The following is a 22,869-nucleotide window of genomic DNA, read 5'->3' as shown; positions in this document are numbered from 1 at the left end:
TAAAAGATCTGACCTGACAGGGGACCTCTACAGGAGCGTCTACAAGAACTCGTTGAGGAGAATCTGCCTGGTAATCTTCTCTCACCAGAGACATAGACATCAAATCTTTGAAAGCGCTCTTCCTACTGTATAACATAGTAGTTTAGGGATACTAGCTTCCTACTGTATACATGTGTAGTTTAGGATACTAGCTTCCTTCTGTATACATAGTAGTTTAGGGATACTAGCTTCCTACTATATACATGTGTAGTTTAGGATACTAGCTTCCTACTGTATAACATAGTGGTTTAGGATAATAGCTTCCTACTGATAAACATAGTAGTTTAGAATAATAGCTTCCTACTGTATACATGTGTAGTTTAGGATACAAGATTCCTACTGTAAAACATAGTAGTTTAGGATAATAGCTTCCTACTGTATACATGTGTAGTTCAGGATACTAGCTACCTACTGTATAACATAGTAGTTTAGGATATTAGCTTCCTACTGTATACATGTGTAGTTAGGATACTAGCTTCCTACTGTAAAACATACAGAGCGTCCCATATCATATTAGATTACCAACAATTTTTAACGCCAAAATACGCACATAATACGCGAAAAATCTAGCATTTTCTGCCAACAAAATTTTCTATTAGCCTTATTAAATTTTTTTAAATGATTTATTCTTCTTAAATTTTCTGATTTGTCCCCCAAATCGTAATTTAGACCCATTGACGCGGTCTAATTTGATGTGGGACACCCTGTAGTAGTTTAGGATACTAGCTTCCTACTGTATACATGTGTAGTTCAGGATACCAGCTACCTACTGTATAACATAGTAGTTTAGGATAATAGCTTCCTACTGTATACATGTGAAGTTTAGGATACTAGCTTCCTACTGTAAAACATAGTAGTTTAGGATACTAGCTTCCTACTGTAAAACAAAGTAGTTTAGGATAATAGCTTCCTACTGTATAGAAGTGTAGTTCAGGATACCAACTACCTACTGTATAACATAGTAGTTTAGGATATTAGCTTTCTTCTGTATACATGTGTAGTTAGGATACTAGCTTCCTACTGTAAAACATAGTAGTTTAGGATACTAGCTTCCTACTGTAAAACATAGTAGTTTAGGATCATAGCTTCCTACTGTATACATGTGTAGTTTAGGATACTAGATTCCTACTGTAAAACATAGTAGTTTAGGATAATAGCTTCCAATTATTAATAAAGCCTGTATAAATAAATAAATATATAAATAAATGTATAAACCACTGTATGCTGTAGACCACAAACAAAGATTTATCGCTGTCTGTAAAACGGTAATCTCAGCTTAATGGTTGAATAATGATAATACAGGGTGAATCCATTATTAAAGATATCGATACAGGGTGAATCCATTATTAAAGATATCAAATAAAGAGTGAATCCATTATTAAAGATATTAATACAGGGTGAATCCATTATTAAAGATATCAATACAGGGTGAATCAATTATCAAAGATGTCAATACAGGGTGAATCCAAAATTAAAGATATCAATACAGGGTGAATCCATTATCAAAGATGTCAATACAAGGTGAATCCTACAATAAAATTATCAATACAGGGTGAATCAGTAAGTAAAAGTAATGAGTATTACTACAGGGTGAATCCTTCAATAAAATTATCAAAACAGAGGGAATCAGTGAGTAAAAGTAATGAGTATTAATACAGGGTGACACAAAAAACTAGGATTATTTATTTCTTAAACGGAGAGACTTAATGGCCGGGATTACAGGACAATACACCAATAAACCAATAAATCATCCCCTTCTGGTTTCTGGTGTAATTAATAGGCAGGAATCAGAAATTATTCTTACCCATCGTTATGGCAGGACTCCAGGCAGGATTGAAGAGTTACAAAACTATTTCTGTTTCCTCCACAGCCGGAGTATTTAAACTCTACACAGTTCTCTTCCTTCCAGTCATAATACCATCTCGAGAACTATATACACAGAGAATATAGATTTATAGAGGATACAGATACAGAGCTTACATAGATTTACAGAGGATACATATACAGAGATTATATAGATTTATAGAGGATACAGATACAGAGATTATATAGATTTATAGAGGATACAGATACAGAGATTATATAGATTTATAGAGGATTCAGATACAGAGAGAATATAGATTTATAGAGGATACAGATACAGAGATTATATATATTTACAGAGAAAACAGGGCTAGATACAGAGATTATTTATATTTACAGAATAAACAGATCTGGATACAAAGATTATACATATTTACAGAATAAACAGATCTGGATACAGAGATTATACATATTTACAGAATAAACAGATCTTGATACGGAGAAAATGTAGATTACTTTATTGAAAATCTCATTTTATTTCACAATTTTTTCAGAATTTAATTTGATGTAATTTTGATATTGTGATAATTGTTTCTGATTGGGTTTTTCATTTTTTGTCATGCATTTCACAATTTGATTTCTCAGAAAGACTAGAATTGGAATTGGAAAATATCACAAAATATGAATAATTTTCATTAACAACCCTGGTTAATGAATTAAAGAGAATATTTACGAAAAATTGAAATGTTCTAAATAATACTTTTATTTTATCCGACGTTTGCATGTCCACTAAAACCATGTCATTTATCCAATCTATCCCCCTTCTTATTTTTCCAGACCCACCCTTTTCCAAATCGTTCATATATTTTATCGCTCGCTTAAGTGCACAAATCAAAATTATTTTTACTAAATTACTATAGATCATGCACGGGCAGCCGTACGCGTAGTACATTTGAATTTCCGAGCCGGGTCAACCTTTCCGGTCCCAGTTTTTACTGTACCTAGCTCTATGAACAGGACTAGTCGGTGCAACAAACTTTATGCTTCATATAGGTTGAATTTACTTTTACTAAAGGGGCAGAGGTGCGTGAGATTTCACAAATTTAGGGGGGAGGAGTTACTCATAAAAGCACTTCCCCTCTCATAGCTATGTAGATTTATTCTTCATAATCAGATGAAATAAATGAAATTTAAAGAAAAGAATTGTTCTGGTGAGATAAAGATAAACTCATTTTAAAAGTTTCAAACTTTGTTTTCTTTACGATTTAATCTATTCTTCACTCAAAGAAATACATTTTATTCATATCTTTTTTATTAAAACAAATATTTCAATTCTCATTAAATTCTATTTTTCCTTCTATCCATCTTTTTGAATTAACAATTTTCACAAAAAAGAGATGTTGGGGATATATTTCACCTTGAAAAATATCCTGAACCGGCCGTAAATAGGCTGGGGGGGGTTAGGGTTAAATATTTTTGTAGTCATAGTTTCCATGACATAGAATTTCAAAAGAATGTGAATGTTGTAAAAATAATAAAATAAACTATGAAAAATCTAGTAATGGTAAAATAAAGTTTAAAGTGAGGTTTGTAAAGGTAAATGCTGTAAGGTTGAGGAATGATCTAGAATTTACAATACATGTCACTAAATCACTTGAAACTTTCAATACTAAAGACGGATAGCCTGGGTGTGTATTGACAACCTCCTTTTGGAAGTTTAAATTTTTATCAATACTCAATGTAAATCTACATCTAAATAGTATTTTCAATTTACAATTTAAAACCTTTATTGAAGACAAGATGGAGATATCGTTGTTTATTAATATCGTTTAAAAAGTGTTCATTTCTGTTAATCTCCTTCATTGTCTGTAAAGCGTTAACACGAAAGTCAATAGTAAAGAGAAATGCAGTTGAAAATAATCATTTTTCAGATAGAAATAAAGGAATAACTCCATAATTTTTGCTTACTCGAAGTTACATACGTCTTTCCCTTCTCCCGTATTACAATTTGACAAATCATATTTACATCAAAACAATTTTTTTGTACTGCAATATTCCCCTTGGTATTTTAAAAAAGATTATAGATAGGAAAAATTAAACACGAAAACAGTGGACGAGGAAGACGACATTTAACCAATTAATTATGTGTATTTATTTAAAAAATATAGTGTTTTGCCAGTACTTTGTAAGCCATCTTACACTGTACATTTGCAGTGTTTCATATTTAATTGAATAATAGCTGAAGGGCCCGGCGTTGCCTGTGGAGAAAAAAAATTTGGAAAAAAAATATTTGGAACATTTTTTTGTATTTTATTTAGCCAATTACAACCCCAGACCGCCCCTGAGTGTCCACAAAAAATGTCAACCCAATCTGCTATAGGCAACATATATATATATATATTTATATATATATATATATATATACGAATGTCTTTTTTTATTATATAGATTTAAAATCATAACTAAAATCTAAGTATTTTTCCGATTCCACAGTTGTATGGGCCCTACATGGTTACCCACACAGGATTAAACTGTAAAGACGACCTGAAATTAAGTTTTTTGTCTTAAATATAGTATTCTAATGACCTATTTATTGACATGGCAACGAACGAAGCCAGTTTACAGTTGCAGAGATGAGAGAATCTTATGTATAAGGGAATATGCCGTATAAAGGAACTGAGTTTTTGTCACAAACTCAAATTGTCTAATCCCTCTATCTGATGATGTAAATCTTTGATACTTCAAACTTAGATTATTTGGTCTAACAGAGTTCATAGTTTGAAATATCAAAGGTATACGACATTGGGTAGCAAAGATATTGGGATTAGAAAATTACTTAAAAAATATTTATGATATTTATCTCTAACCTCCATCCGACATGGTCCTGGATCCGGGTCCTCCTGACAATATGGCTCCTTAGGTTTTGGTTCATCCATAACCTCTACTACAGGATCAGAATCCTAAAAAATATTAAAGTGTTTGTAAACATAATATTCAGTTTTGGGATTTGAACTTTAGAAATAGTTCTAGGCAAGTAAATGAGCACTGTCGCGAAAAAATACAAGAAAACAGTATTCTGAGGTCAAAACTTGTGTTTATATTAATCTATTAAGAAAGCGATTCGTATTAAGTTAATCATCATTGGATCCTAGAATTTGAAGTTAAGTGACTTGTGAACTTTGCCATCATACGTCGACGTATATATGAATACAATGAAGACGACGTTTGATTTCAATTTGTGAGTTCTACCAAGCTTTCAAACAGCATGGATATACATATAAACAGGGAAACAAAGAGAGGCTGTCAATAAACAGCTTCACTTTGTTTATATGTAAACCTGTAATTTGATAAAAGCTTTTTATAAATCAAAAATTTAAAAAGTCGTCTCAATTGTATTGATATAAACCCGAGCACTGTACTAGAAATTCTTTTCATGGTTTAAAAGTTGTGATATCAGGACTCAGAGCTCATTCATGTTTCTACAAAGAGATGAAATACACTTTTCATTCCAAAATAATACTTCTCCTCAAATCTATCTAATTGAAATATTTGTTGTCATTATTTTTGAAATTAGGTGGAAAAAATAATCAAAACAGCCAAGCACTATTTTCCACCTAATTGCTTTATACTTGTACTGTTAAAATAATCATCAATTGTAATTGTAAACTTGTTCTGTACACAGACAGATACAATGTATTTTAGCAATAAACTGTATTTATCTAAAATAAGGTGTGCCACATCATATTAGATCGTTTATAGCTCTAAATTGCGATTTCCGGTAAAAATCAAAAGATTTAAAAAGATTTCATTATTTTAAAAAATTGTATAAGTCTAAAAAAAAATTAGCATGCAGAAAATACTAGTTTCTTTAGAGTATTATGTGCGTATTTGGGCTTTAAAGCTTGGTGATATTTCGATATGATATGGAACGCTCTGTAGCTTCATTATTATAACAATTAGCGCAGTTTAACGATTTTAATTGATAAGCTCCATTATTTTTTAAGTTAGAACAGGCTTTCGATCTTAATTGATAAGTTCCATTATTTTTTAAGTTAGAACAGGCTTTCGATTTTAATCGATAAGCTCCTTTATTTTTAAAGTTAGAACAGGTTTGTGATTTTAAATGATAAGCTCTATTATTCATGAATAGTTTGGAGCAACCAAATATCTTGCTCCTATTTTCTATGGGTTACCAGCGAATCATGAAGAGCATAGCTTGGCGCCACATCATCGTAGTAATCCAACGTGGTCCTAGAGTTCCAGCAGGTTGGAAGACGACAATCCTTCTTCTCTGTTAATCTCACTCCCTCGCAAACACGGTTAGGAACAAACGAGAGTGTAAACACCCGAGTTCTAAACAAATGTTTATAAAAAAAAATTCCTAGAAATAATAAAAATTTCAAAATCGCTTGATGGGAAAGTGGAGACTATAAACAATTAACTTTATTTTTTTTAACATCCAAAGCAATTGTTTAATAAAACAAGGGGATTACATAAGATTTATTAATTGCGCCTTTGCATGAACAAATAGGATTAGAATGTTTAGCCTCATCCAAGGAGAATTCAATTCTCCTTGGCCTCATCGATCCTTTCAAACAGCGTTACTTTTTACTCTGTATAATTGATAAGTTAGAGGACAAACACACGTTTCAAAATATCACGAGACGAACTAATCAATTGGATTTTCCTTCAAATAAAAGTTTTTAAGCTAATTTTTGAAAAAAAATTATTATAAAAATAACTACATCTCCTGGTAATACGAAAAATGAAAAACGATATTAATAAAATTAAATAATTTGCATAATGAAATAAAAGCAAACTTTAATATAATTAAAATAATTGTCTAGCATGCAATTTCAAAATAAAAAAAAACAACACAGATTCTTGTGCAGAGCCTCGCAAAAACTTTAAGTGTTTTAAAACGGACCAAGGTTTTGAGCCCATCAGTACTGGTTAATCACTCCCTTAACCGTCAAATTTTGTTCGCAAAAATTTGTTTAGCAAAAATTAATAGTAATTAGTAGGAGGCACTGAGAGCTCTGAATTTCCAATATATTTCGTTATTAGATAAATAGTAACTATATGTTAAGGTATAATAAAAAGAGAAGAGAATATGTCCAATATAATGTGTAATACAATATTAAATATGTCTAACCGAATATATAAAATAAAGATAAGTATTCATGAGAGAAGGATTGGATTACAAGAATATATATAATGGTAAAAATAAATTTCTATGTTATACAAAATGCATAAACAAATAATATCCTTTATTCATGATATCAATTCATGATTGTTTTATAATGTACTAGCTTGGGAACCTAGCGCTGCCAAGGTTGCTAAAATTACTCCCGCCGTTTACCCGCACTGGAACGATTTTACCGGGAAAATAAATTTTCGCTATTAAAACCGACCCACTCATGTTAGAATCTCAATACCCAAACTAAGAAAATTCCTTTGGGTCTTCCGAGTTCCCCAATCAAAATTTGAGGCAAAACGGTCCAGGGGTTCCTGCGTTATGATCGGACAAACAAACAAACTGACGGACAAACAGAGATTACAACTTTATATATATAGATTACCGTTTTTCCTAATATTATATCCATGTTACCTAATATTATATCCATGTTACCTAGTATTATATCCCTGTTACCAAATAGTATAACCATGTTACCTAATATTATATCCATGTTACCTAATAGAATATCCAAGTTACCTAATATTATGCCTTAACGTTACCTAATATTATATCCCTGTTACCAAAAAATATCCATATTATCTAATATTATATCCATGTTACCTAATAGAATATCCATGTTACCTAATAGAATATCCAAGTTACCTAATATTATGTCTTATGTTACCTAATATTATATCCATGTTACCAAATAGTAAAACCATTTTACCTAATATTATATACATGTTACCTAATATTATATCCATTTTACCAAATAGTATATCCATGTTACCTAATAGAATATCCATGTTACCTAATTTATATCCCTGTTACCTAATATTATATCCATGGCCACAAGAAACACTGCAAGGACTCCACTCACTCCACTGTGCTACTCCGCACTGTGGATCCTCTGAGGTATAGGACTGTTTCTTCTCATATCTAGATTAAGAAAATAAATCTTTTACTGTGCCGAATTAGTTTGATCCAGATAGATTATCAAGCACAATAGATGGCAACGTAGAATTTGTACCCTTCCAGTACAGCTGTATTCTTACGTCACAAGTGTCAACAGTTTTGTGTGTCCGACAAAATTATTAAAGATAGTAGTGAAACAGTACTTATTTGCAGTGAAATAAGTGCAATTTTGAGTTCTTTATTTTCTGTTTTTACACTTTTTTATTTAATCTTGGAAAACATGTCAACTAATGGGAGAAAATGTTCTCTTCCTTGTTATATTTGACACTTGTGACGTATAAGGAGGGGGGCAATTCGACACTAAAAATTGAGATAGAAAGCTAAACTTTTACATGCAGCCTCTAATTTTGAACATCTACATGGATCATGAAGAAAATTTGAACTCGGAGGTCATTGACCTCCATTTTGACCTCCATGAATTCAGAAAATATGGGAAAATACCACTTTCTTCCTCTAATTCAATTACTTTAAGTTAATCAGACATGCTTCAATTTTTTTGCTACCCCATAAATGATGTGTTGATATTGACACATATATCCGACCTCCATTTGGCGTCCCATCAATAACGACCTCTATTTCTATAACATTTCTCTATTGCCACCTATTGTACTTGATAATCTATTTGGTTTGATCCTTTACATAAATTTCGCTAGAAGGGGATCATTTATTTAGTGTACAGTCCTGGTAAAAAGTCTGTAATTGTACCGTACAGCTTCTATTTGCTGGTGAAAAGTTGGCCCGGTTTTTGGAATGAACCGGAGTTTATAGTGCTTGGGAGACTTGAGTACCGGAGTTTACAGTGCTTGGGAGACTTGAGTAGCGGAGTTTACAGTTCTTGAGAGACTTGAGTACCGGAGTTTACAGTGCTTGGGAGACTTGAGTACCGGAGTTTACAGTGCTTGGGAGACTTGAGTACTGGAGTTTACAGTGCTTGGGAGACTTGAGTAGCGGAGTTTACAGTGCTTGAGAGACTTGAGTACCAGAGTTGACAGTGCTTGGGAGACTTGAGCACCGGAGCTTACATTTCTTGGAAGACTTGAGTAGCGGAGTTTAAAGTGCTTGAGAGACTTAAGTACCGGAGTTTACAGTGCTTGGGAGACTTGAGTACCAAAGTCTACAGTGCTTGGGATGTTTGAGTACCGGAGTTTACAGTGCTTGGAAGTCTTAAGTCCCAGAGTTTACAGTGCTTTGGAGACTTGAGTACCACAAGATTCATAGCCCAACTCTAATGTTCTAACCCTATATATTTGTCGACAAATTACACGCACAGGCCCTTAATAATAAAAACTCTGAATACTGTTAAATACGAAAGTCTAATTTTGAAATATCAAAGGTTTGCAATATTAAGTTGTCAAGATTTAAGAATTAGAAAACTCGAGTGCTCAGTTACTTTTATTGTGAAAAGCTTGTGACAAATTTTATAATGTCTTTTTACAATAACTTTGAAGTATAAACCCATATTTTTAACCCTATTCTATAATGGGACTGCAGACATAATTTCAAGTAACCCTGATTATAGAGCGGAATCTCCAATTCACAAGGGAACCCGTTAAACTGTATAATCTTATGCGGAAGACACTTGATAAAAAAAGTTCTACAACTTTTCCCTCATTGAAGATCAGGTAAAGGTGTACACTGTACATGTCTGTCTTTGAATAGAGAGTACCTAGAATTTACCCGTAACAGTCCCTTTAGTTTCTCACCTGGTTCTCCTCTGTGGAGAAGGAAGGTCAGCTGTTGGTTCCTCACATCCGAAGGATTCATGACAGAGCTCTGATTGATAAAGTTCCTCGGAGCAGGTTGCTGTATCCTGATCCTTGTAATATCTTTTACGAGACCTAGAAATATTTATTTACTTTTGTATCTTAATATTATTAGCAACACATGGTTATTCTTCTTTTCTAGTAATAACCATTAAACAGGGAAAAAATTGTTGCTTTTTAAGTTTTATTTGCTGTTTTATTCCTATAATAGTGCCTTAAAGTATTTTTTTGTGTTTGAAAAAACGCGAATCTTCACAACACTTGATCCCGATATCCACTGTAGCAACTTTTAATAACTTCTATGTCAATTTACTTAATCAATTATAGTTATCTCTGGTAGATGTTCCGACCACAGGTTATCTCAGAGGAAATAACTAAATCCCAGTGTTCACAATTCAAAAGTTTTGACTCGTAAACATTTGTCAGAAAACAGTTATAAAAACTACAAATTACAAAATATCTAGCCACATTCCACGACAAAAAGAATGAATGAAGACGACGGTAAACATTTCCATATTTTACAATTTTTATCAAAAGTTGTTAAAATAAAGTTTAATTTACATGCACTCACAGTTTCTTTACATATCTTTTTTAACCCATTTGGATATTTTTACCCATTTGGATATTTTAACCGGGATCTTTTAAATTCTCCTTTTTACATCCATACTATAAAAAAGGCTTATATAAACTAAATGTTCGAGACAAATAATATGGCCGGATATTTTTTTAATATTTTTTTCAATGTTTTTTTTATAACTTTTAATATTTCTTTCACCTGGTTCCGTCCCCACATTCAGATGAACAATCAGACCAGTCTCCCCACTCCTCAGTCTCACAGGAGCTACTTGTAGAATCACCCTAGATATACATAATCTTGATCCTGATCTTGATCCTGATCTTGATCCTGATCTTGATCCTGATCTTGATCCTGATCTTGATCCTGATCTTGATCCTGATCTTGATCCTGATCTTGATCCTGATCTTGATCCTATACCTGTAGCTGTCCAAGCATATTCAGATCTTGAGTTATTGGTTGATAAGCTGCAGGATTACTGTATAGACCATGAGTAGAAGGACCCCCGTAAGTATATCCATAAAATCCCATCTCCTACAAAACAAACATTGAGACATATTTAGAATTAAAAGGACAGTGGCCGAATTTAATGAATTTGAGCGGCGGTTTAAATTTAAGCCGCGGTTTAAATATGGTTGGTTCCACTTAAAATTGTATCAAATGTTTCAAGATTTAAACCGGCGCTTGATTTAAACCGGGTTTTGGCGGATTTAAACCGCGGCTTAAATTCTTTAAATTCCATCTCAGATGATGTATTTTCAAATGAAACTATACATAATACATTAACATATGTTCATTTTCATACCTAATTTACAACTGTATCCTTTAAACCTAAAAATAGCTAGTCTTAATTGCACAGGCTACCTTTATACAGAAACCACAATTGAAAATGATGATGTTTAGCTAGACAAATAAAAATATCTCATTCATCCCTGATCAGACAAAGGTTTAGTACCGTTATGATCGGACTAGTCACTCTACAGTTGCAGAATCACCTGACAAATTTTGTCTTTAGTCTTAAAATGAAATATACATTTTTAAAAAGCCCTCGACCATGCCATTTCAAATGTGCAAAAATTTGTGCAAAAATTTGTGCAAAAATTTTAAAAACCTGATACGTAATTAAGAAAAACTTAAAATGTGCAAATCATTTTGTAAGTAATTAGGAAAATTTCTTTGCAAAACTTCAATCTGCTTCCAAAAAGCTAAAAATGAATCTCTATGTATTTGCATCCTTATGGTGTAAACCTTTGATTTAGACTTCTTGATTTAGCAGATTTCATAGTTTGAAATACCAAAGGTATTGAATTTACAATAGAATGAGTCCACCCCCCCCCTCTTATACGACACTCTCCCCCCCCCCAAATAATGGGCGATTACGCGGTATGGGTGAAGGTATTGGTTGAACTACAATATTCTTTTTCTTTAGGCCGAGAAAACGTGAGATTTTCAGGCTTCTGCAGTGGAATATCTTCTTTCTCTTCTTTTCTGGAAAAAGAGGGGCACTTTACCCAGTGCCCCCCCCCCTAGGTGTTAGCCATGGACATTAATATATTTCCTTTTTAACTAGAGGAATAATGGTGTCAACCATCATAAAACATATGAACTAATGTTTTTAACTAGAGGAATAATGGTGTCAAACATCATAAAACATATGAACTAATGTTGGGATTTAAGTTAAATAATGGTGTCAAACATCATAAAACATATGAACTAATGTTGGTAGAGGAATAATGATGTCAAACATCATAAAACATATGAACTAATGTTGGGATTTAACTAGAGGAATAATGGTGTCAAACATCATAAAACATATGAACTAATGTTGGGATTTAAGTTAAAGTCTAGAAACCATCATGTATTACTGTGCCAGCCTATAGCCCCTTTTCCTTTACTGCAGTCCCTTTAATCATACATGTGTCCCAATAAACTTGGGAATTGAGTGACGAATTCGAGTTCGTCAATCGTCTTTGTTAAAAAAACTAGCATTATTTGGAAATCCTAAAATTGAAAACTAAAAGTTATTTTGATGAGTTGGATGAGCTAACATTTTTTTAAGAAACTCATGGGTAGCCAAGGGGTGACATAGGCTAAAAAAAATCAACATTTTTTTCTCCAACATTTTTTTTCTTCAATTATCTTGATTAATCTTAGAACCTTCAGTTACGATTGAAACCAAATCCGACTACTGAACCAGAATAGAGTTAAGGAGCATCATTTCTCCAACAAACAGCAGTAAATATTTTGTCAAATTTATTTTCAGGGTTTCAATTCAAACTATTTAAAAAGAAAGTTAGTTAGCAACCATTCTTATTCAAACATTGTTAAAAACAATTTTGTAAAGATAAAGTGAGCTGTGAAAAAAACCTTAAACCATATGCAGCATAAATAAAGATAGATTGCGCATAAGACGACATTTTTCATCTTGAAAGATATAAATTTACAGAGATGTTTTAAATATATTCCTATTATATAGATTAACTAGGTCGGTTGTGAACATTGGCTGTTCTTATGTCATTTCATCTAAATGCAAATTAAAGAGATTAAACCAGAGATTTTGCCTCTTTAATATTAAAAGTTGATTTTTTTTATCCGATCCTATTTTTATGTACTTCAAAGTCACATCTTAATATATGTAATCTCCCCAAAAGTTAAAAAAATCTTTGAAAATAATAATTTTTAAGTTATTAAGTTTATATGTTATAAAAATGTTTAACAAAATAGATTAAACAAAAATTACTAAGCGGAAACAAACTGTATGGTAAAGATACATAAAGGAGAAATTATAACACATTATTAATATCATGTTTTTAATACTTGAAAATTCTAAATCTTATCCTAATATTTACACTTTTAATACCGTTACTTATGATAAATGACATATATTAGAGGAACATGTGTGTTTAAAAACCCTTTAACCCCCCCCCCCTGGCCTGACACCCGTTGTCCAAAGGTCTCCCCCCCCCCCCCTCTAATCAGGAAATATGTAAGGAAAATGAATATTTTGAATATTTGTCAAATATGTATCAAAATGAAAATCCGCAATCTTCACATGTCAATGCAGTCAAGGTTATACAAGATAAATCTTGAAATTAAATTAGATAATCTGCAGTCGGGAATCTGCGCATAAGTTGAGTTTACAAAGCTGCAAAACTTGAATTGATCATTAACATTTGTTTTGTTTTCTTAGTTTGCTTTTTCTTCAAATCCGAAAGGAATTTTTTGCAACAAACTTTAACTTTCTAATCCTTATTTCTTTAGAACCTAATATGGTATTTCAAACTTATATTATTCGATCTAACAGAATTCCTAGCATTGGGGTTAAAGATATTGGGATTAGAAATTTGAGTTTGCGGCAAAGACTCAATTCCTTTAGACCTTTAAAGTTAGATACCTTATAAGGGTTGTATCTAGATGATCCAGGATTGTTGGTTTTGGGAGGATATCCTTTCTGTTTAGCGTACCCGGAGTGTTTATTGTAGGGATCATGGTAGGGGTCGGAGTAAGGTTCAGGATCAGGGACGGATTCATACGTATACGAGGTTGTCCCACTCTAAAAAATGAAGAAAAAAAATTTGCTATTTTTTATCAAATTTGAAGTTTACCTTTTTCTTTCCATCATATATATAGGACTTAGCACTCAGATCTAGGGTTTCGTCCTTCTTTAGGTTGTCGGACGACAGCCCTCGTCTGTGCCACGGGGACGAGATTCCGGCCTGGCTTAACTCGTCGTCACCAAAGAACGGATCGTAGTTTCCTCCGTATGATCTAGATGGACATGGAGATCTATTCTGACAGGTTCGTTTAGAGAAAAGTTTCTCCTCCGGACAGTTTGCAATCTTAGATCCGATAGGATTGACGTAAACTCGGGTTCTGGACTGAGAACCCATGCCACAGGTCTGGCTGCATTCGCTCCAGGTGGTCCATTCCTTCATCTGACAGAGGTCACCGTTGGATCCGTAGCTAGAGCTGTAGGAGTTGTCGGAGTAGGAGTTGGTATTACTGGAACCAACATCGTTGTAGGTTACGGAGTTTCCGTAATCTCCGTAGGATTCTCCGGTTGAGATCTCCTCCGCTGGTCCGATCCCGGTACCGGAGTAAACGTCCTCGTTATTTCCAATGGGAGTGTTAGGATTACCCCAGGATGGATTAAGAGGGATTCCTTGATCCTGTCCCCCACTACACTGCTTCTTGTACTCACGCTGCTTGAGAATATGTAATCTTGCTACGGGTTTGAGAGGAGCACAGCTTGGATCAAAGAACGGAGACTCGTCTGAGTCTGGGTTACAAGCTGTAATTCTGTGAATACTCTCCTTGGGCGTGGTGTAATCTCCAGGATCGTTATACGTCATCCCGCTCCGTACTCCGGCATCCCATGGATATAGATCCACAACCCTGCTGTCAACCCAGGAGCAATTGGCTAGACAAAGATTCTCCATCGATACTCCGACAATCCAATCCGGACTAGGGATCATCTTGGAAACCAGAGACAAGAGATGGTTCGTGGGATCCATTCGGAAAACTGCAAACGTGCGTCCGACCACGTTTGATCGTTGCTGAAGACCGCGTGCTTTTATCACACTCCGGATATTCTTACTGAACCTTTTCATATCGATCTCCAGTTTCTTGGTCTTACCTTCCTCTGCCAGTAGAGCGAGGGCAGGGGAGGAGGGTTCACTGTACTTCCAGAGATCATAATCTATACTATGACTGGCTCCGATCATATGGGAGAACTGTGTTTTCCACTCATCGATAGGATAGTCCTTAGGGTGTGTATGTCTGGACCAAAGACCCTCGAAAATGACCTCATATTTGGCCTCGTGGCAGGCACAGCAGGGTTCTACAAGAGGAGGTTGTCCCATTGGAGAGTCATCCTCGCAGAATGTGTGCGTTAGGCCGCCGTCGTCCATATACCAGAGGTCTTTTCTTTCTACAACCATAGCCTTGAGTTGAATACATCCGTCACCATGCTCAGGAGCAGTCCAGAGTACAGTGACCTCATCCTGAGATATTCATCATTCCATATTCACGTTCATCATTTATCATTTATCATTATCATTCATCATTATCATTCATCATTCATCATTTATCATTCAACATTTATCATTTATCATTCATAAGGCATCATTCATCGTTCATCATTCATCATTCATCATTCATCATTCATCATTCATCATTCATCATTCATCATTCATCATTCATCATTCATCATTCATCATTCATCATTCATCATTCATCATTCATCATTCATCATTCATCATTCATCATTCATCATTAATTTTTTACCTTAGGGATAGCTGAAGTTGCTTTAACTGCATGGCTGCACTTATGACTAAAAAAAGTTTTCATCAAAATCATTTAGCAATAGTATATATTTTCTATTCAAACAGTATTTTCTGCCAATAATCCATGAACCGCAAAATAAAACTTGGACATCTAAGAATTTTAAAATTAAAACTACGCAAATAAGCAATCTAAAATTTCATAAACAAATTTTTTGTTATTTTAGATATGTTGATGCAAGGTTCTTAAATTTCTTTTTCAAGAGTTGATTTATTGTATAATTTCTTATATATATATATATACTGCCGGGAATGAGAAACAATTGTGCGTTTTTGAAAAACATTTTTGGGGTTCTGTAGATTTTAAGAGAAAGGCGATAAATTGATTAAAAGGATGGGTGGGGTTGATGGAAGAAAGTTCATGTGATAATCATATCCAAATGATTTAGATCGGTCCAAACCATCCTTCAAACTAGATCCAGGCTAATGGGGTCATGCATGGTCTTTTATAATTAGGTATATGTACATTGTACGGTACAGTACAGTACAGTACAGTACAGTACAGTACAGTACAGTACAGTACAGTCAGATTTGTCCTTCGCGATACAGTAAAAACCGGTTTGGTTCAAGCTGAAATCGGAAAAAATTGAGGTAACAAAAACACTATTTTGTTATGAGTAAAAGTGTTATAAGAGAGTAATTATTTTCCAAATATTTCCCTGAAGGAAGAAAAAAGTAAATATCCAATATCTGTGAGCAACCAACCCTGTATAGTCTTCACACATTATTCTCATTATTCTTATACAATTCATACAATACACATATATATACATACACTAGACGTAAAAAATAATTATACAGATAAACATACTATATATTATTGCTTATGCAAACAGACCTAGAGATAGATTGAAAAATAGATAGATAGAAACTTTTCAAAAAATAAGAATAAAAATATATTTAAAAAAAAGAAATGTATAAAAGTAAAAATTATTTAAGGTTGAATTTAGATATAGATTTTAATAATCTGTTTAGTTCTAACATCCTAGTTCTACAATATTGATTAATATTGTATATCTAATCTGTATACAGGGTGTTTAGCACTCACCATGGATCAATTTAAAAAAAATTTGAACATTTTTTAAAGGAATTGAGTCTTTGTAACAAACTTTGATTTTCTAATCTCTATATCTTTGAAACAAAATGCTGTAGACCATAGATATTTCAAACTATAAATTCTGTAAGATCAACTAAAAAAGTTTGCAAATATCAAAGGTCTACATCTTCACATAGTAAAAACAGGGATAAGGAAATTTGTGTTTGTCAGAAAGACTCAATTCCTTTGTGGAACATTCTCGAAGCATAAAATTTTAAATGTAGGAATATTTCAAAACTTGCGATTTTTGCTAAATTAAGTTTATAAATTTGAATTATCTAGTATTTTGGAATTTTATTAGGTTCTACAAGCACAGCTATTATTGAAGAATGGCAAGACCTTAGTCTACAACCCAGGAAGAAAAATTTCCTTTCATTTGAGCACCACAAAGAAAGGGTCACACATAGCGATGGGAAATAGCTAGATTCGTTCTACAGAAACTTTTAAAAAGTTTTATGACAAACGAACCCAAAAACGATAGTTTCGTTTTTGCCTTTTTATTTTCACCTAGGATAACAAATTTGCATGTTTGATAAAAACAAACTTCTGCAGAATACAATGTTAAATCGTTGGACCCTTCTCAGATTGTCGTAAAACCTTTTAATAATCTAAAAATATCAAAAGTTTCTGTAAAACGAATCTAGCAATTGCCCATCGCTAGCCACACAATCTGTATGACTTTATGTTGGGCGCAAATTCACCATGCAAGACATAATGCTTTAGGTCAATTATCATTATGATTATCATTATATGATCAATATATCATTTTTGCGTAATTGTAAACCCTAAAATTATATTGAAATAAAAAGTGATTACAATGATAATTTTTCGTTAACTTATTAGAATGGTCCAATTGCAATGTTCAACCAAGCAAAAATGTAAAATTATAAACTGTTCTTATTTCTTTTGTGCTACATTCCTCTAATCATGGTCGAAATTACTCCATAGATTTTAAAAATGTCCAAAATTTTAAAAATTGAACCATGGAAGTGCTACGTACAATGTTTAAAAGAGCGTTTTTTTGACACCCTGTACTGAGTGTATATATATTTTAAATCTAACCAAGGTTCCAGCATCAAAGATAATATTTGATAATATTTTCAAGTTCAAGATTAAAGTTTTAAATATCCCCCCCCTCTCGTCCTAAACCCTGCCCCTGTTATCAAGGACAAAAAGAAGGACGAAGATTAGAGGACGAAGATAAGAGGACGCCGATAAGAGGACGAAGATAAGAGGACGAAGATAAGAGGAAGAAGATAAGAGGAAGAAGAAAGGAGGAAGAAGATAAGAGGACGAAGAAAAGAGGAAGAAGAAAAGAGGACGAAGATAACAGGACGAAGATAAGAGGAAGAAGATAAGAGTAAGCAGATAAGAGGACGAAGATAAGAGGACGAAGAAAAGTGGACGAAGATAGCAGGACGAAGATAACAGGACGAAGATAACAGGACGAAGATAAGAGGAAGAAGATAAGAGGACGAAGATAAGAAGATGAAGATAAGAGGACGAAGATAAGTGGACGAAGATAAGAGGACAAAGATAAGAGGAAGAAGATAAGAGGAAGAAGATAAGAGGACGAAGGACCATGGAATGAAAGAAATGGAATCACGGAAAAGGAATGAAATGAAAAGCAAGGAAAGAACTGGAAGTCTAGGATGAGAGGACTATAATGAAATAAATGTAATGAAAGGACTGGAATTAATGGAATAAAATTTTATATTCTAAAGGATAGTAGATAAATATTAGAAAGGATAGTATATGTTAGAAAGGATAGTATATAAATATTAGAAAGGATAGTATATATTAGAAAGGATAGCACATATATTATGAAGGATAGTAGGAGAGTATATATATATTAGAAAGTATAGTATATATATTATGAAGGATAGTAGGATAGTATATATATTAGAAAGGATACCACACATATTATGAAGGATAGTAGGATATTATATATATGAGAAAGGATAGTACACATATTATGAAGGATAGTAGGATAGTATATATATTAGAAAGGATAGTACATATATTATGAAGGATAGTAGGATAGTATATATATTAGAAAGGATAGTTATCATAAAAACATCAGGAGTTCACATTGATAAAGCATTTCACAATTTTTTGATTTTTTTTGTATTTCATGATTTATATATATCTAGCTCTAGATCTAACTCTAGATGGAATAGTTAGCTCGGAGAACCTACATACAGAGCTACTTATATGGAAGGACTTTGTAGGGGATATAAGACTAATAGAATAATAGGAGAGACAATATATAGGATATTAGGATACAAGCTATAGCTATTGCGATATAGGATGCAGGATACAGGATGCAGGATACAAAACACATGATACAAGACACAAAATATAGGATACAGGATACAAAGCGCAGGATATACAGATACCAGCCCAAAGTAATAAAATCTGCGGTATTGACTTTGAGATAATTCTCTTAGAATTGTCAAGGGATTTCTCCAAACTTTAAATGAACATTGAGATTTGATTTTAAATCTTGATTTTCCAGTTTCAGAATTTGTGTTCTAAAAATCTTATATAAACAATCTAATGTGCCGATAAAAAAACTTAGATATATTTCTTAAAATTTCAAGAAATTTTTTTTATTTAAACGTTAAAGTCAGTTATGAAATATTTCTATTTCATTTTGCATTAAATTCATAGGTTAATTTAAAGAAGTCTAAAGGGGATCCCAAAAAATCTTTCTTTTCTTGTAGTCTACAACTGAGCTAATAAATTCCAAAAATGTAATTAAATTTTTTTATATAAATTCACAGTTTTTAAATGATTGAGAAAAGATTTAAAACAACGTTCTCGTCTGTAAGTCTAAATGTCTAAATCAGATTTCAAATTCAACTTATATTCTCTATTTTATAAGCCACCATGGCCCTACATGTTTTACAAACTTATAAACTGTGTAGGTTTGGCTGATTAAGGTCAGATAAATCTATGTTAATTTGATCATTTATATTTTGACAACCATATATAGTGTAAACCTTCAGTAACTTTCAGTTTCATGAACCTATATGCGGATACAAAAACCTACTTAAACCTACCTAAATACAACACCTACCTGAACCTATACCTGGATATAAACACCTACTTGAACCTATACCTGGATACAAATACCTACTTAAACCTATACCTGAATACAAACACCTACCTGAACCTAAAATTGGATACAAACACCTTCCTGAATCTATACCTGGATACAAAAACCTACCTGAACCTATACCTGGATACAAACACCAACCTGAACCTATACCTGAGTACAAACACCTACCTGAACCTATACCTGGATACAAACACCTACCTGAACCTATACCTGGATACAATTACCTACTTGAACCTATACCTGGATACAATTACCTATACCTGGATACAAACTCCTACCTGAACCTATACCTGGATTCAATTACCTACCTGAACCTATACCTGGATACAAACACCTACCTAAACCTATACCAGGATACAAACACCTACCTGAACCTATACCTGGATACAATTGCCTACCAGAACCTATACCTGGATACAATTACCTACCTGAACCTATACCTGGATACAAACACCTACATGAACCTTTACCTGGATACAAACACTAACCTAAACCAATACGAGGATGCAAACACCTACCTGAACCTATACCTGGATACAAACACCTACCTAAACCTATACCTGGATACAAACACTTACCTAAATCAATACCAGGATGCAAACATCTACCTGAACCTATACCTGGATACAAACACCTACCTGAACTTTGACATTGCATCTCCAGGCATTAGCTGAAATGTTCCAAGGTTTGCAACCTCTGTGGAGGGAAGATTACTCTCAGCAACCAATGTAAAATCTAAAAGCAAAAAATTTCTAGAACACTAGGCTATTATGAGAGCTTTGCGCCATCTTCCATTATAACTTTCGTTTCTTGCTTAATCTTTCAGCATTTTCTCTTCGATGAAACAATAATACACAATTTTGAGGATTTATGCAATTTTGTTTTCGTGGATTTTCTAAAATTTACGAAATCCATAAATCTTCCTTGGGGTCATGTGAGGTCCCACACAAATGTTGGGCCCGACAAATCGTTCTTTTTCCCTTAACGGTCAAAAACCATAAAAAATGTGAAATAGTTTCAAGGATTTCCAATTTATTTAGTTTTCAATCTGAAGTAAAATAAGAGAAGGAGAAATATAACGATAAAGATTATCAGAAGAACAAATTGAAAAGAATAAAAAGTTTTTATCTCACCAATAAACTTGATTTTCGTTGGTTCGATCCCTCCATCGTTAAGTCGAGTTCCTTTCAACGTAATTGTATAAACCTGAAGATAAAATCTAGAAATAAAATGGAACAGTTTTAGAGAAGTTTATCTAAAAGAGCGTGTTCGCAAAAAGTGATAATTATGAATATTTTGGGTGGTGTTATTATTTTGAAATGACTTCAGGACTCATTGAAGTTTTGTACAGTCAATGTTTGTATAGAAATTGAATACTTGCCAAAAGACTCAAAATATTTTGTTTTTCTTATTTTTGCAACCTGATAAAGTTTTAAACGAAAACATTCTACTAAATTAAATTATTGAGATATGAAATATGATCGGTTTACATCACCAGGATGCAAAGATAAAAGAATTAGAAAACTTAATTTTGTGGCATGTGTTCAGTTCCTTTTTATGACGACAATAGCATAAGTAAATCCCCCCCCCCCTGGTGAGTAAGCATCCCATGAGTAAAAACTATAAATAGGCCAAGTTCAAACAACTGCAAATTGAATATTGACAAGTTTAACTAATCTTTCAACTGATATAAACAATATATATACATAACTATTGTTTCTTCTAAGGAACTGAACTCGATATTTCATTTGACCCTTCATGCAATAATATCAATGCCTGATTCACAACAGGTTTGTCTGATCAAGTTTTTAATATATTTTACTGTCTTTAACTTCAAATGTGGTTTCTCTACACAAGTGACTTGTGTATTTCTACTGCAGGATCAGCCTATACATAGGAATTTTTAGATATAAACACTTTTATAATTAGCGAAACAACATTGCCGTTCATATTGTTTAACAGAAAAAGGTTTAAAGGGTAAATACCGCTGTAAATAGAAATTTCCATTTTTTCAATGAGGGTCACTTGAAATTACGTTTACATTCCATTTAAACATTACAAAAATGTTATTAATTATATCAGAGAGGAGAATCATATGATGTAATGAATATTTTTTTTATATCTTACTGTGACGATACAACGGTTAGGTTTAAGAAGTTGGTACAATACCTGAACGACGGTTGGTATCAGTTGGTATCAGTGTATTTTCAATCACGGATTGTACCGGCTTCTTGTACCTGCTCAATCACAGGGACAGGTACAAGAAGCCGGTACAGTACCGCTCAATCACAGGGACCGGTACAAGAAGCTGGTACAGTACCGCTCAATCACAGACCGGAAAAGAGGTCGGTACAGTAACTGCTCTATCACAGACTGGTACAAGAAGCTGGTAAAGTCCCTGTTTAATCACAGACTGGTACAAGAAGTTTTGGTACAGTACCTGTTTAATCACAGACTGGTACAAGAAGTTTGTACAGTACCTGTTTTATCACAGACTGGTACAAGAAGTTTGTACAGTACCTGTTTAATCACAGACTGGTACAAGAAGTTTGTACAGTACCTGTTTAATGACAGACTGGTACAAGAAGTTTGTACAGTACCTGTTTAATCACAGACTGGTACAAGAAGTTTGTACAGTACCTGTTTAATCACAGACTTGTACAAGAAGTTTGTACAGCACCTACTAAATAGCAGACTGGTACAAGAGGTTGGTACAGTACCTGCTAAATAGCAGAATGGCACAAGAGGTTGGTACAGTACCTGCTCAAAAAGGACTGTACAGAAGTTGGTACAGTACTCGCTTAACAACCTTCCGGTACAAGAAGTTGGTACAGTACCTGTCCTGGCCTGTACAGAGAAGGTGAACCCGCCACGGACACAGAGAACCCATTATCTCCGGGAGTTTTGTACGCCTCCTGCCCATCTGGAGTTTTGTCACATTTTTTAGGATTTCCCTGGGTAACCTTAAAATGAA

General features: G+C 33.4%; 1 protein-coding gene across 1 annotated transcript in view; it reads right to left on the bottom strand.

Annotated features, from left to right (window-relative positions):
• The window catches only part of LOC111698152 (spondin-1), a 23,449-nt gene extending 580 nt beyond the window's left edge, over window positions 1–22,869 (bottom strand). Inside the window, exons 1-14 of the mRNA XM_023468410.1 lie at window positions 22,733–22,869; window positions 21,029–21,101; window positions 20,534–20,630; window positions 15,620–15,665; window positions 13,939–15,336; window positions 13,728–13,886; window positions 10,754–10,867; window positions 10,535–10,617; window positions 9,700–9,834; window positions 7,853–7,960; window positions 6,036–6,195; window positions 4,710–4,802; window positions 1,844–1,968; window positions 14–122 (exon numbers count right to left, since the gene is read on the bottom strand). Of these exons, the coding sequence (XP_023324178.1) occupies window positions 14–122; window positions 1,844–1,968; window positions 4,710–4,802; window positions 6,036–6,195; window positions 7,853–7,960; window positions 9,700–9,834; window positions 10,535–10,617; window positions 10,754–10,867; window positions 13,728–13,886; window positions 13,939–15,336; window positions 15,620–15,665; window positions 20,534–20,562 (2,559 nt within the window). The 5' untranslated portion in view covers window positions 20,563–20,630; window positions 21,029–21,101; window positions 22,733–22,869. The remainder of the gene's footprint in view (window positions 1–13; window positions 123–1,843; window positions 1,969–4,709; window positions 4,803–6,035; window positions 6,196–7,852; window positions 7,961–9,699; window positions 9,835–10,534; window positions 10,618–10,753; window positions 10,868–13,727; window positions 13,887–13,938; window positions 15,337–15,619; window positions 15,666–20,533; window positions 20,631–21,028; window positions 21,102–22,732) is intronic.

Source organism: Eurytemora carolleeae, unplaced genomic scaffold (assembly GCF_000591075.1).
Source record: "Eurytemora carolleeae unplaced genomic scaffold, Eaff_2.0 scaffold21, whole genome shotgun sequence".
Taxonomy (NCBI): domain Eukaryota; kingdom Metazoa; phylum Arthropoda; class Copepoda; order Calanoida; family Temoridae; genus Eurytemora; species Eurytemora carolleeae.
Note: the sequence above shows the minus strand (reverse complement) of the source record. Positions and strands in the feature narration are given on the sequence as shown.